This window comes from Arvicola amphibius, chromosome 5 (assembly GCF_903992535.2).
Source record: "Arvicola amphibius chromosome 5, mArvAmp1.2, whole genome shotgun sequence".
NCBI classification, from domain to species: domain Eukaryota; kingdom Metazoa; phylum Chordata; class Mammalia; order Rodentia; family Cricetidae; genus Arvicola; species Arvicola amphibius.
In genome coordinates this window covers 49,964,746-49,978,556 of record NC_052051.1, presented here as the reverse complement: position 1 = coordinate 49,978,556, position 13,811 = coordinate 49,964,746, and the positions used below count along the sequence as shown (strand labels likewise).

Sequence of the window (13,811 nt, the reverse complement as noted above, 5' to 3'; positions counted from 1 at the left end):
GTCTCTTCACAGCAATAGAAACCCTAAGACAACTCCCTTTCCCACTTTATGGCAGCTTTCAACTGTCTTCAGGGGCTACGCATACCTTCTTCTGGCCAATTTGAAGAAAAACCAAGCGACAAGCTTCTACAGCTTCTCAATGTTTCCGTGGGACAGAGATCAGCAGGTGTGGCAGAGTTCACTGCTCAAAGTCCATGTTGCCCTGGAAGCACTGTATATACCTGGACACTCTTAAGACACAATTAAGTGTAGCAGGCTTTCTTGAACCACCAGCCACCAAATCATGACACAGACTTATTAATTATGAAAGCTCAGCCTTAGCTTAGACTTGTTCCTAACTAGCTCTTATAACTTAAATTAACCCATTTCTATTAGTCTATGTGCTGCCTTGTGCTCATGACTTTAACCTCTCCTCCTGCATGTCCTGCTTCCTCTGTCTCCTCTGGAGTCTGTCCTAGGGCCTAGATTCATCTCCTCTTCTCTCTCTGCCACCTAACCTCTTCCTGCCTGGCTATTGGCCACTCGGTTCTTTATTAAACCAATCATAAGGCACCTCGGCACAGACATATCTTCACAGTGTACAAAATGATTATTCCACAACCGTAAATCCGTGGCTAGATTTGAATTCCAGACCTGCCACTTACTGGCTGTAGGGTCTTGAATAGTTTTTTAGTTTATCCTGGAAAGGAAAGCACAGCCTTGGTACCAACATGACAGGGCTTCTGTGATCCCTGAGGGATCTACAGGAGTCTAACATCAGGCAGTCTGCTCAGAAGACAGGCGAGTGCCACAGGTCATGTCGCCCCCTCCATAGAGACTGCTATTACTCCACGAGAATCCTGGTAAAGCCATGTGACAAGGGAGGCAAAATCCTCAAAAACCAACCTGCATAGAGGAGATCAAGGAGCTGGAGTGACATCAAATTGCATTTCAATAAGCACTCTGTTAGTAGAGAAGATCCTGCTCGTGCTTAGTACAAAAAGCTGCTATTCACCTCTGAATGTTGGATTGTTTATCCTTCACAAGAACAGAACACACGAGTCCTCTTTTGGTATAATCCACTAAATTTAGCTAGTTTTTATTAGAGCATTACAATAAAGACATTAAATTATAAATTCAGGTGGTATATTTAAAAATTAAATTACAAAACAATACAAATACTTTTAAGGTGTGATGTGCCAACAAAGTTTAAATGTTACCATTAACCAGGGTTCAGTTTTTAGATTCTGCAGAATCTATGATGTGTACAAAGAATGAAGGGACAAGGAAGAAGGAAAGATGTTTGAAATAAAATATTCCACAGAAAAAATTTAAATAAAAAGATAAGCTTTCAGCAAATTAAATTAATGTTCTAATCTGTTGGCACAATGTACAGAAAATACTTACATGATAATTTCTTAAGCAAACAGCAGCTTTACAAACAGTAATACTTTATACATATATTAAAGTAACAATGTGTTACGATTTAGCAGTTTTGTGTTAGGAGTCAAAAATGAATGCAAAGATCGCTCTTTCTTTGCACATTGTAATTCCCACATCCCATTTTCCCCAGGTTATTAAAAAGATCACACAAGTATGTTATTTGGATATTAATTTGTCAATATTTAAATTATTTGAATTCCTTTTGACTAATTCTTTTCCAAATACTGGAAGCATATAAAATACCGTCTCTTCAAAAATGATCCCAGTCAAAGCCTGTAAAAACTTTTCAATGTATAACACATGTTATTTTTCCATGTTTAGTCAAAAGAAATTATATTACATCATTTACAAAGATTAAAACCAAAAAAAATGAAGCTATTATGAACATCTGTCTTTGAGAAGCAATCTTCACAACAAACAAGCCTACCAAAGAGGGAGTCAAACCAGGGGAGTGTAATTTATACTGTAATTCATGTACTGATAGAAATCTAACACTAATTATTGCCAGTAAAGCTACATCTACACAACTAAGGAAAAAAAAAACAGTTTTTATTTCTTGTGCCGATAAACTCCTATTCTTACCATTAGATTTATTTCTAAGTCTCAAAGAGTGAATGATACCTATTTCCAAAAATAAGATTTTCCTATTTCTCATACCCCCTCTAAAGCCTGGAACTCAATATACACAAACATCCCCAAATTTACCCAAAGGAAACAGATTATAAAGACATCGCTGATACATATTTAAGGGTACTCAGAACTTCCTTTGATAAACTCTGGGCTGTCCTCTACAGTGACCAGCTTCCTGTGTAAAGCCTATGGTCCCTTGGGTTTGGGGCAGGAAAGCCACTGCATCTGAGAGGGCACTCACTGAACGCCTGACAACTGCAGCAGAAGGAAGATGCTGGTATTGTCAAGACTTCCTCAACTTCTCTTTTGGTACAAGTGTCAAACTCTAAAACGATGATCCTCGTCCAGAAGAGAATCAAATACAAGGAATCTTTAAAAAGCCACTACCTCCAGATCAAGAGCTATGTGAACCACTGACACCCAACAGGAAATGACGTCATGAAAAGCTGGAAAAGCTTTCACATCTACTTTCAAGACTGTCAGTCATTCAAACCTCTATCATTTCTCTACACATGTTAAGGCTTCCAAATATGCAGACAGTAAGAATCCGCCCATGTACATCACACGGTATCAGCTTCATTCCTTACGTCTAACTGAAGTATCGGATAATCAGTGCCTGAGGTCTACACTGGACAACAGTTTACTGTCCCCTTTAGCACACTAATCAAGCTGACTGACTTTTTTATATAAAGCAATGCTCCTAAACTTTCACAATTTACAAATACTATACCATCACTCGAGAATTCCATCCCTCCAGCATTAAATGCCAGCATTATAAAGCCTCAGAACTCTCGCAGCAGGTCCCAATTATTTCAGCAAAGACTTTCTTTAACTTGTCTCTCCTGCCTCTGGGAGGCAAAGTCCTGCCCCACATGAGGAGGAGGAGGGGCACACACCTGGCCGCTGCCTGCTTCTCTCTATGGAGAAAGCTGTGTCCATCTGTGTGCTGGTAGCTGGGGTTGAGGACAAAAGACGGGTGATGTACGATTTTCCATCTTACAGAGACTTGGAAGACAAAGGAATTCAGGTGATGGCTGGACAGCAAACGAAACAGCTCATTAAGTTAAGATTCTCCCCCCCCCCCACACTCCTAGAGAAGGACAGAGATAGATAACCATGAATAAAATTAATTTCTGCATATATCTGCATATGATAAATCATCTGAAGAATGAATTCTCTTTTCTTCTACAGCTTCTTCCAAGCCTGATCCAAACAAGTCACAAACTGCAAAAGGCCTTTCCCTGACTTCCTGTAACTGTGATTCTTGCCATGAGGAAGGTGCATTTTAAAAAAAGATGAAATGACTTACAAAGTGGATTTGTTTGAATATGCAAACAGAACCACGCCTCAAAACACGAGGGTCTTAAGGCAAAAGCAAGCAGTAGAACCCAGCAGGACAGCCTTGCTTCTGGATGTCCTCAGGGAATTGCTGTGAAGACAAACCTGTAGACTGTTCACCCGTCAGCCTCTGCCTAGCTTTACATACTATGTACACGAGCATTCCTGAGGTGAGAGGCAAGAAGTAGACAGAACCTGGCAAGGCGCACCATGGTGACTGTCTGCTCTTACAAACATCTATCCCTTTCTACAAAGGTGGCCAGCGTGGTAACACTCCGGTGCCTGCCTAACTCCTGCAGGCTGTTTCAGCCCATCCCGACTTCTGTGGTTACAATGACCAGCAGCTTCGGAAACAAGCACTGTGGACCAAGTAAAATCTGCACCCATTTTTTAATGCAGAGCGCTGAGCAGCCTCGCTGCCCTTGACTTTAAGTCCCTGACCTACCTCCATCACTTTTCATAAGCAGCTTCCACAACTCCAACAGACAAAAATCACCCTGAAGGAGATGGAATCAGCAAATACTGGTCCTTATAATCTGTCTTTAGTTTGTAAATAACCTTAAACAGCCATTAGCTGTCTGTTTTTTTTCTTTAGAATTTGGTCTTCTTTCTTTAATCATTATTTTTCATTACGAAGTAGTTGAAACAAGTCTGAACTGTCTCCACAATTCTCAGAAACGGACACTAGTTAGGAGCGAAGCTAGAGATGGTAACAAAATAGGTGGAAGCTACAAAAGGTCTGTTGGGAATTAAAAACAGTCAACGACTGGACAGTGGGAAACGCTGAGATGGAGCGTCAGGGACATGGCTGCAGCCAGACACGGCTGGAGACGCTGACACTTCCTGAGTTACAGATTTGGGGGAGCAGAACTGGAATCAGAGTGCTCTTTGTTCACGGAGATGCTGGGCTTCAGCTGCTGGTCAGGGGTCCAGGTCTCACCATCCGCCCCCGACTCCAGTCCCTCAGGGGCTTCTGCTGATTCCTCTCCACTTTGTTCTGCATTGTCTTCCTCGGATCCGGGAAGGGCCTTGCCGAGCTGAAGGGTTTCCATAGTCCTCTGGGTCTCTGAGACCCAGGACTCAATTCTACTATTGAGTTGCACTTCTACTGATATGGGTTCGTGAGTATAATCTTCCTCCTCTTCCTCTTCTTCATCATCCTCTTCTTCAAGCATGCCAGGAACAAGAGTGCTGGTGGTGCTGGTGATGGAGGAATTCAAAAGATCTCGGCAACTGCCATCCAGGGAGCCCGTCTCGGTGCTCTGCTGGGAGGCCCACTCCAGGTCATCCTTGTCACTTAGGGGCTTCCCCTGGCTTGGCGCTGAGGTAGCGCTGCCTGCAGCCGGCAGCTGCTGCTTCCTCACAAGGGTTGTGTCGAGCGCAAGTTTGCTAGGCTTTTCAGAAGGGCCCTGCTTAGAGGGAAGCTCTTTCTCGTTCTCTGATGTTTCCAAGCCATCTGAAGTCTCCACCATGCTTCTCCAATTAGTTTCTACAAGCAGGAACACATTTTCAAGAATGAAAAACACTGTTTCAGAATCACGGAACTTATTTGAAACACCAAAATAAGGGGTAAGAAGAACATAAAAATTTGCTGGCTCAGCAACTAAGTGAGAAAATGAAACATTTAGTTTGTTCCACAATGAGTTTAAATGCCATAAAAATATAAAAATGTTCAAAACAATGTGCATTCAAATGAAGACCTAAGAGATAAAATGCAGCGCTGTGTCAGAAAGTAGAAGGCCACATGCTAACAGCTACTGGTGCTCACATAGAGCCTGCATATGAAAACAGTGCACTGTCTCTGGCAGTTTGTGTCCCTACAGTTATGCTGACTTCAAGGACCCCAAACTCACAGGCATTACAGCCAAGATATCTAGCAAAACAAAAATTCTGACCTCAGGGGTTTGGAAAAACATATAACCTATGATTTGGGCCATATGTTTCATTATACACAACCAATCTAACCATGCATTTCTAGTGTCTGGGAAAATCTGACTTAAAACACACCTAACTTGGCTCACACAGTTTGTTAAGCAACACAGTGTTAACAAACCCTTTACAGACTAGCGCTCTAGAATGAGCACAGCTCTCACACTCCTGTTGGCCTAATTTTTAAATAAAAATATCTAATTATCTTACAGTAATTGTGTTTTATAGGAGTAACACTACTATCATGTTGTAATGAAAAGAGAAAATGACACACAATCTATATTTAATTTATTAGCCAGACTGTACACACTGATGCAGGCGGCATTTGGGACACTTCAGTCAGGACACAGCTTATACAGAAAGGGGAACAAACAAGAAGCCTTTCTTCCCTCCTGTTGCTTCAGCATAGGCCAGATCCTCCCACTCCTACCTATGGATGCAGTCTACCGCCTATGTGCGCAGTCTCATTAGTAACACAATCGTTCACAGTATAAAAGCGCAAGACACCAGGTGGCAACTCTTACCCTACCTTTCTTCCTTATTCTACACCTCTATTCCACGGAGCTCATTACGTTGTGTCACTTCTAGCTCAAAAATTACTTATGGTCACTGCTGTCTTAACTCAGGTTTTAATCTCTCTATTCATTTGCTGTACATTCCTAGCTTCTTTCGCAAACTGCCTTTAGCTCTGTCTCATTGGCTTTTGGTGTCCTTAAGAGAAGATTCACACTCCTTAGCTAGCACCTCTAAGCCACTGAGGATCTGACCTTACCTACTACCTGTCTTTCTGGTCCCACTGAATACTGCCCCCGACCATGCAAGCTACCCCAAGTATCACTAAACCCTCACAGTGCCAGCAGTCCCAGGATAAGCTATGTCTCAGCACATGTGCTCTGGAGAAGTCCTGATGACCACTCCTTGGAGCCCTCCTCCATGACCTCCCTAGGAGAGTCCACTGACTGGACCCTCGGCACTTTACATGGCCATTCAAAAGCACTTACTGTTCTATTTGATCTCCATCTTTCCTCACTCCCACCACATCTGTGCTCCCGTGGCTGCCACACAGGAAATAACATTTTGGAGGTGGGGGTTGAGACAGGGTTTTTCTCTGTAGCCCTGGCTGTCCTGAAATTTGCTCTGTAGATCAGGCTGGCCTCGAACTCACAGAGATCTGCCTGCATTTGCCTCCCAAGTGCTAGGATTAAAGGCGCCTGCTACCACCTCTGCCTGGCAGTAAATAACATTCTTAAAAACAGCTACTAAAGGCTGGTAACCTGAGTTTGGTCCCTGGGAACCATGGAGAAGTGACTCCACAGAGCTGCACTCTGCCCACCACAGAGCACGCGGTAGCAGCCATCGCTGTGCCACATCCTATCATGCGTTATGTACACATGATAAATACAATTTTAAGAAATTAAAAATAAGTTATTATTTCATATATATTTCATTATGAAAAAAGCCTTAAGGTCACATTTACATTTCCTTTCATTGGCTTTTCTTTTTCCTAAAGAGAGGCTCAGCATTTAATTACTTCTTGAGTAGTGTTAAAAATACAAACTAGGCCTCCCAAGTGCTGAGATTAAAGGCATGTGCCACCGCTGCCCAGCCAGAGGCCTCCGGAGAGATAGGCCTTGTTAGAAGAACTGTTGGAAGAGTTTGAAGTTTCAAAAGCCCAGACCAGGCCCAGTGTGTATGTCTATCTGTCTGTCTGTCTGTCTCTCTTTCTCTGCCTACGGATCTGGTTGTAACTACTGCTCCAGCACCTGCCTGCATGCCGTCATGCTCCCCACTATGATGATAATGAACTAAACTTCTGAAACTGAGCAAGCCCCACCTAAATGCTTCCCTTTATGAGTTGCCATGGTCACAGTGTCTTTTCATTGCAATGGAACAACTGACTAAGACAAAATGTGATTGAATTTCAGGGTCTTAAAGGGCAGTCTCAATAGCCCTGGTTGTCCTGGAACTTGTTATATACACCAGGCTAGCCCTGTCTCTGTTTGTCTCCCAAGAGCCGAGATTAGAGGTATGTGCTACCTTGTCCAGCCAAATATTGTTTTAAATAATAATGTCTAAACCAATTTTTTAACTTTCTTTTCATTTATTATGTATCTTTTATTAAGCTAATTTTTAAGCCAAAACTTGATAATCAAGAATAAGAATATATAGGCTGGAGATATGGCTAGGATGATGGAGTCCTTGCTTAGTTTGCACGGAGTTCTGGGCTTGCTTCCCAGTGTCATATAAACTGTGTGTGGTAGCACACACCAGTAATCTCAGCACTTGGGCGAGAAAGACAGGTGGGTCTGAAGTTCAAGGTCTTCTTTATCCATACAGTGAGTTCAAGGTAAGACTTCAAAAAAAATTATAAACGCAAACAAGAAGTACAATGGAAGGTTAAATATAGATGGTTTTAACCACTTGAATTATTTCATTTAAAATGCTATGGGACACCTTACCATATTCCTTTTCATTTACTTCCGAAATAGGTTCAGAAATCACGCTGCAGAAGGAGATGGCGCTGGCTGCAGAGGGGTTCCGAGAGTGGCCCATGTGGTGAGGCACTGTCTTCACGCTCTTCAAGGCTTCCTCTGCCTGCTCCTGCTCTGTTGCTGCGACCATGTCTTTATACGCCTTCCTGGCTTCCTCGGTGAGCTCCACTAATCTATTAAATAGGCTCTAAAAAGACAGAGATTCCTCTGTGACTATCCATGGTTTTTTATAAGTTTTTTACATTTTTAGTTCTGGGCAGTTCATAAACCACAGAACCTTACGAAATGCAAGCAACAGACGTGAGTTATTAATTCTCACAGGGCTGAGCCAAATGATTCGAGCACAAGCCTCTAAATGCAACACATTTAAAAGGTTCGACAAACAGCCCCTCCTTTAGTCTGAACTACAGAGAGTAAGAACAGAGCATAAGCTCTTCTCTTAGGGAAACTTGGGCATGACTGAAAGGGAAGAGAGCACAGTAGCTCAAGGTTTCTAAAAACAAACACCACCAAAACTAACAACACTGGAGCTTTTAAAGAAGGCATTGTATCTCATTGTGGGCCTCACTGAAGAATTCAAGGAATCATCTGGCGCAGAACTTAAAAACAGGTACAATTCTGAGAAGGAAGGACAGGGCAGTTTTCACTAGCTAAGCGTGGAAAACATAGTTAAGGGAGACACAGCGAAGCACGGGCTGGTTTGGGGGCAGCGGTAGTCTTACTTGGGTTAGAAGGTGAGAGAATGAGCATGTATAGGGAGGTGGTCAGGGGTATAGAAGATGGCAGTTTCCACCAGGGCAGTGGTGGCGCACACCTTTAATCCCAGCACTCGGGAGGAGAGGCAGGCGCATCTCTGTGAGTTTGAAGCCAGCCTGGTCTACAAGAGCTAGTTCCAGGACAGGCTCCAAAGCTACAGAGAAACCCTGTCTCGAAAAACCAAAAAAAAAAAGAAAGAAAGAAAGAAAGAAAGAAAGAAAGAAAGAAAGAAAGAAAGAAAGAAAGAAAGAAAGAAAGAAAAAAAAAAAGGCAGTTTCTAAAGTCCTCTAGCTAGGTGTGATGACAGATACCTTAATCCTGGCAGAGGCAGGTACAGTTCTACGAATTCCAGGCTTGCCAGAACTCTATAGTGAGTTCTTTCCCAAACAAACAAAAAACAAAAACAAAAAGACAACCCTTCTGCAATGCTCAGTTGTGGGAAGAACTGAAAAGAGGCTAAAGGAAGTTGGTTTGTATAGATAAGGTTAGGACTTGACAATAGTTAAAATATAACACAATAGGCAAGCATGATTATTAGATCAGAGGCAAACTATAAAAACAGAATACAGGGCCTGGAAGTAGATTAACCTAAACTTCCTCCAACAGTAGAGGAAAAATTAGTATGAATGAAATAACTGAAGTGACATGGGGTGGACATGGGATGGACATGGGGTGGACATGGGTCAGCCTCATGGTCGACAGAGCACCAAAGCTGCACTTCCACAGCGGAGACAAAGCCTAGCGCTTCCCGCCAGCATTCAAAGACTCTGCTCTGGGGAAGGGGTGGATCTGTTTTTCACTCTGTAGCTCCACTGCCTCTGCCTCCCAAGCACTGTGATTAAAGGTGTGCACCACTACTTGCCTGGTACTCCTGGCCAATGTTTTAATGTCTTAGTTAGTAAGACAATAAACATCTATCATCAGAGAATTTCAACATGGCTTGATATAGACTATGTTGAAGTTTATATATAAGATTAAGACAATGTGGAAAGTACAAGAGGCTTTCTTTACTCTTACTAGGGCACTGCCATTACTGCCACGCTGCTGCTCAGAGACCAGGAGCAGTGAATGATGCTGCTAGCTGTGCTGACTGCTAAGGCGGCAATGCTGCACCCAGCTGTCAACACACACACACACACACACTGCTGTTACTGAGGAAGAATGGTTGTTAAAAGCGGTCCCTTCATGGACCACAAATAATGACAAATTTTATTTGTAGTGTCTAACAAACCACACATTTGAATGAAACCAGTAAAAAGAGAACAGGTATAAAGCTTTATGATTTTGAGATTGAAATAGGTATTATAAACAGGACAGACAGAAACAGTCAGAAACTAAAGGATATAAGGGAAGAAAAGAAAATACTGAAGAAGGAAGTTCTGGTCCATTCCTTTGGATGACTCACTCCTGGAATGTGTTAACAGGAAGGAGAAAGAGAGTAGGCCTCTAAAGTATGTGTGTGTGTGGGGGGGGGGGGTGAGTGGGTGTATGCGGATGCACTACAGGAAGTGGGGGGTGAGTAGGTGTGTAGGTGTGTGCAGATGCACTACAGAAAGTGGGGGGGTGAGCAGGTGTGTAGGTGTGTGCAGATGCACTACAGGCCAATGGCAGGTGTTGCTCCTCAGGGGCCTTATCTTGTTTACCAGACAAAACCTCTTTTGCCTCTGGCTCCCCAGTGCTTGAGTACAAGCATGTACACACCACCTGGCCTAGCTTAAGGTGGGTTCTAGGGATCAGACTGAAGGTCATTTACTAAGTCAGCTCCCTGGGCCTGTCTCTAATTTCTTACCTCAGCACCAAAATAGTTGAAGATTCCCACGACACTAACAGGAACCAACTTGTTCACGCAGCGTCCCAAAGCTTTCCTTCCAAGGGCAAACACAAAAGGAATCTCCTGTTCCCGGGCCATGGCGATGACATTGTAGAGGGCCTCATCTAGGCCACCTAAGGAAATCAACATGAGGAGAGGCATCCATTCAGTCACCTTCATGCTGGAGTTAACCACACTAAAAAACAGAATACTGCAGCAAAGGACGGTCTTACTTGAACTGTAACACACAACAGACTCTTGACTCCTCTCTCTCTCTCTCTCTCTCTCTCTCTCTCTCTCTCTCTCTCTCTCTCTCTCTCTCTCTCTCTCTCTCTCTCTCTCTCTCCTCCCCCCTTACATGCTTGTCTTTCTCCAAAATAAAATCCCAAACTCCTTCAGACACAGTACTTTAGTTTCTCTATCTAACAGCATAGCAGGAATCCAGTTTCAATGCAACAAACATTTCTGAAGAAACTAGTTGACATTGTTAACAGTAGCTTATTCTTTCCTTCACAGTCTCTAAGCCCAGTAACACGTGATCATATTTAGGGAGACAGAGGAACATGGCGGCACAGGGATTTTCTCTGTGCAAGTGTCTACCGCTGCTACTGATCCTAGATCTGTCTGCTCCACCACGGTCAAACAAGGCTGCGCACCATGTGATGCGCTCCTGTGCTAGCTTACCAAGAGCCTTTCTATGTGTGCTGGATAGTTTTATGTCAACTTGCCGGGAGCCTCCACCACACTGGCCTATGGGTAAGCCAATGGTGCACCTTATTAATTAGTGATTCATGTGGGAGGGCTCAGAACATTGTGGATGGGATACCCCAAGGACACCCCTGTGCTGGTGGTCCTGGGTTCTATAAGAAAGCAAGGCTAGCTGGGTGTCCCAGCACTCAGGAAGCAGAGGCAGGTGGATCTCTGTGAGTTTGAGGCCAGCCTGGTCTACAGAGCTAGTTCCAGGACAGGCTCCAAAGATATAGAGAAACCCCGTCTAGGTGGGGAGGGAGGGAAGGAAAGAAAGAAAGGCTAAAGAAACCATGGAGGGCCAATAAGCAGCACTCCTTCATGGTGTCTGCATCGGCACCTGTCTCTAGCCTGCTGCCCCGAGTTCCTATACTAACTTCCGTGAATGATGAACTAGACCCTTTCCTCCCCAAGCTGATTTTGCCCATGATATATTATCACAGTAATAAAAACCTTAAGATACCAATGTAACTACTGGTTTCTGGGAGACAAATCACCATAAGCAGAAGCTGAGATCTTTACCTTTTTAAGTGTTTTTATTTTAATTAATTGATTAATTAATTTAATTTTTGAGATAGGGTTTCTCTGTATAGCTCTAGCTGTCCTGGAACTCGCTATGTAGACCAGGCTGGCCTTGAACTCACAGAGATCTACCTGCCTCTGCCTCCCCAGTACTAGGCTTAAAGATGTGCGCCACCACTGCTTGGCTTCAAGAGAAGAATATACAGACGCAGAGCACTGCACCCTGACTAGGTCTAGTCTGACCACAGGAAGCAGACACTTGGTGGGCCTAACAGAGATGTTTAACCACTGCTAACACCTAAAGATTCCCTTTACAATCCTGTCTTAATTACACCTACTTAATTTTAGGTATTGGAAGATTTCATTTTCTCATGCTCAACATTTATTCTATGACTATAGAGAAAAACGTGGCTCCCGGCTGCAAGGTTTGCTCAAATTCCCTGCAATGGTAACGAACAAATGGCAACCATTTCTGAAGCGAGTGCACACACCCTTTGACTGGATCTTCTCACAGTTTGGGGAAATGATGACGCACTTGATCTTGTTCAGCTTCATGTGCTTCGTGACCTCCCTCAGCCCCATGACCAGCCGCCGCCTGGCTTTGGCTCTCACAGGGTCCTTCTGGTAGATGCGCTCCTGGAAACTGACAAGTTCTTGCAGAAGGAGAGTCACACATTCATCAATTTCTTTAGAGAGAACCTGATTACAATATCTGGAAAGGAAGCAAAGAGCCAGGTAATTCCATTCTAATTTATTTTCCTGTAATTACAGACTTACATCAGGAAAATATCTTGGACATCCAACACGGCATTTTTATAAAAAGTCCTCAGTCTCTACAACACGTCAATCAAAAAAACAGCAATACTGATTATCTTCTGAATTTCCACAAAGTAGCTTGGAGTCCAGGACAGGCTGCCACACGGAAATACTACAGCACTCCTAATTATTCAGTTTCTAAAGGTATAAACTGAATGCTGGCTTGCTAAGAGGTCACTGTGACATAAAAGCACTAGAGGTGACGCAGTGTCTCTGAAGCTCTCAGTAACCATTCATCCCCGCAGGGAGGAGAGCCTGACACTGCTGGTGGTAGACACTGGTGCAGCACCGCGGAAATCAGAACCACCACAGGGCTCAGCCACACCACTCCTGGGGAGACACCTGAAGAATTCCAAGTTACCAGTGCAAAGAGATCAATGTATACCCATGCTTATCACCATACTATCCACAATAATTAAGAAATGGAACCAGCCTAGATGCTTTCCAACATGAATGGCTAAATGAGATTGATAGAAATTTATTAATATATACCGGAATTTTAGTAGCTGCCAAGAAAAATAAAATCAAGACATTTGCAAGAAAACAGATGGAACTAGCAATGCTAAGTAAAGTAGCAAAGCCTCAGGGAGATGCTGCATGCTTTCTTTCATGTAGAATGTAGACCTGTTTGTGTGTGTGCAACATGTGCACACCTGAGCACCAGTCATGGAGTAGAAAATGATCAAAGAGGGCAGAAGAGACCTCACAAAAGGGAGAAAAACAGAGGTAATGCAACATTTGTTTTTGTTTCTTAAGACAGGTCAACTATGTGGCCCTGGCTGTCCTCAAACTCACAGGATCCACCTGCTCTGTGTACATAAAGGGAGGGTTTCGTTGCGGTGTTTTCATACATAGGTATCACTGTGCTTCGTGCTCACTCATGCCCTCTCCACCTGCTGCCCTCTCCCCAGTGCCTGCCATATGCTGCTTCACTTTCTTGTCCCAAACAGTCCTCTGCTCACATCACTTGCCTTCTCTGGGTGTGGTGGCACACATCTTTCGTCCCAGCACTCAGGAGGCAGAGGCCTATGATTACAGATGATGAACTCAATAGGTAAACTGAGGCCTTATGGTAAAGGCTTTTACATCTAGCAAAGAATCAAACAGAGGTCATTTAAAATGTCAGCTCTATCAGAAAATCACAGTGTGTGGTCACTGTGCACTTAATCCCAGGGTGAGAAAGTCATCCAAGTTTACTTGTAGACTGTCCAGCGTCCTACCTCTTATCTCACCTCCACAGTCGGGCAGTCTACATCATACAGTGAAAACATGTCCAGGAAATTTCACATTTTGTAACAAAATGTCTAAGCAAGTATGACACAATTTCAGAAGATGGAAATATACTCAGA

General features: G+C 43.4%; 1 protein-coding gene across 3 annotated transcripts in view; it reads right to left on the bottom strand.

Moving 5' to 3' along the window:
• Positions 1 to 3,016: 3,016 nt before the first annotated feature.
• Secisbp2l (SECIS binding protein 2 like) overlaps positions 3,017 to 13,811 on the bottom strand; it is a 48,257-nt gene continuing 37,462 nt past the window's right edge. For all 3 annotated transcript variants that reach the window (XM_038329349.1, XM_038329347.1, XM_038329348.1), the window contains 4 exons: positions 12,138 to 12,358; positions 10,357 to 10,511; positions 7,779 to 7,998; positions 3,017 to 4,879 (listed from right to left, as the gene is read on the bottom strand). In XM_038329349.1, coding sequence (XP_038185277.1) covers positions 4,239 to 4,879; positions 7,779 to 7,998; positions 10,357 to 10,511; positions 12,138 to 12,358 — 1,237 coding nt within the window. In that variant the 3' untranslated portion in view covers positions 3,017 to 4,238. The remainder of the gene's footprint in view (positions 4,880 to 7,778; positions 7,999 to 10,356; positions 10,512 to 12,137; positions 12,359 to 13,811) is intronic.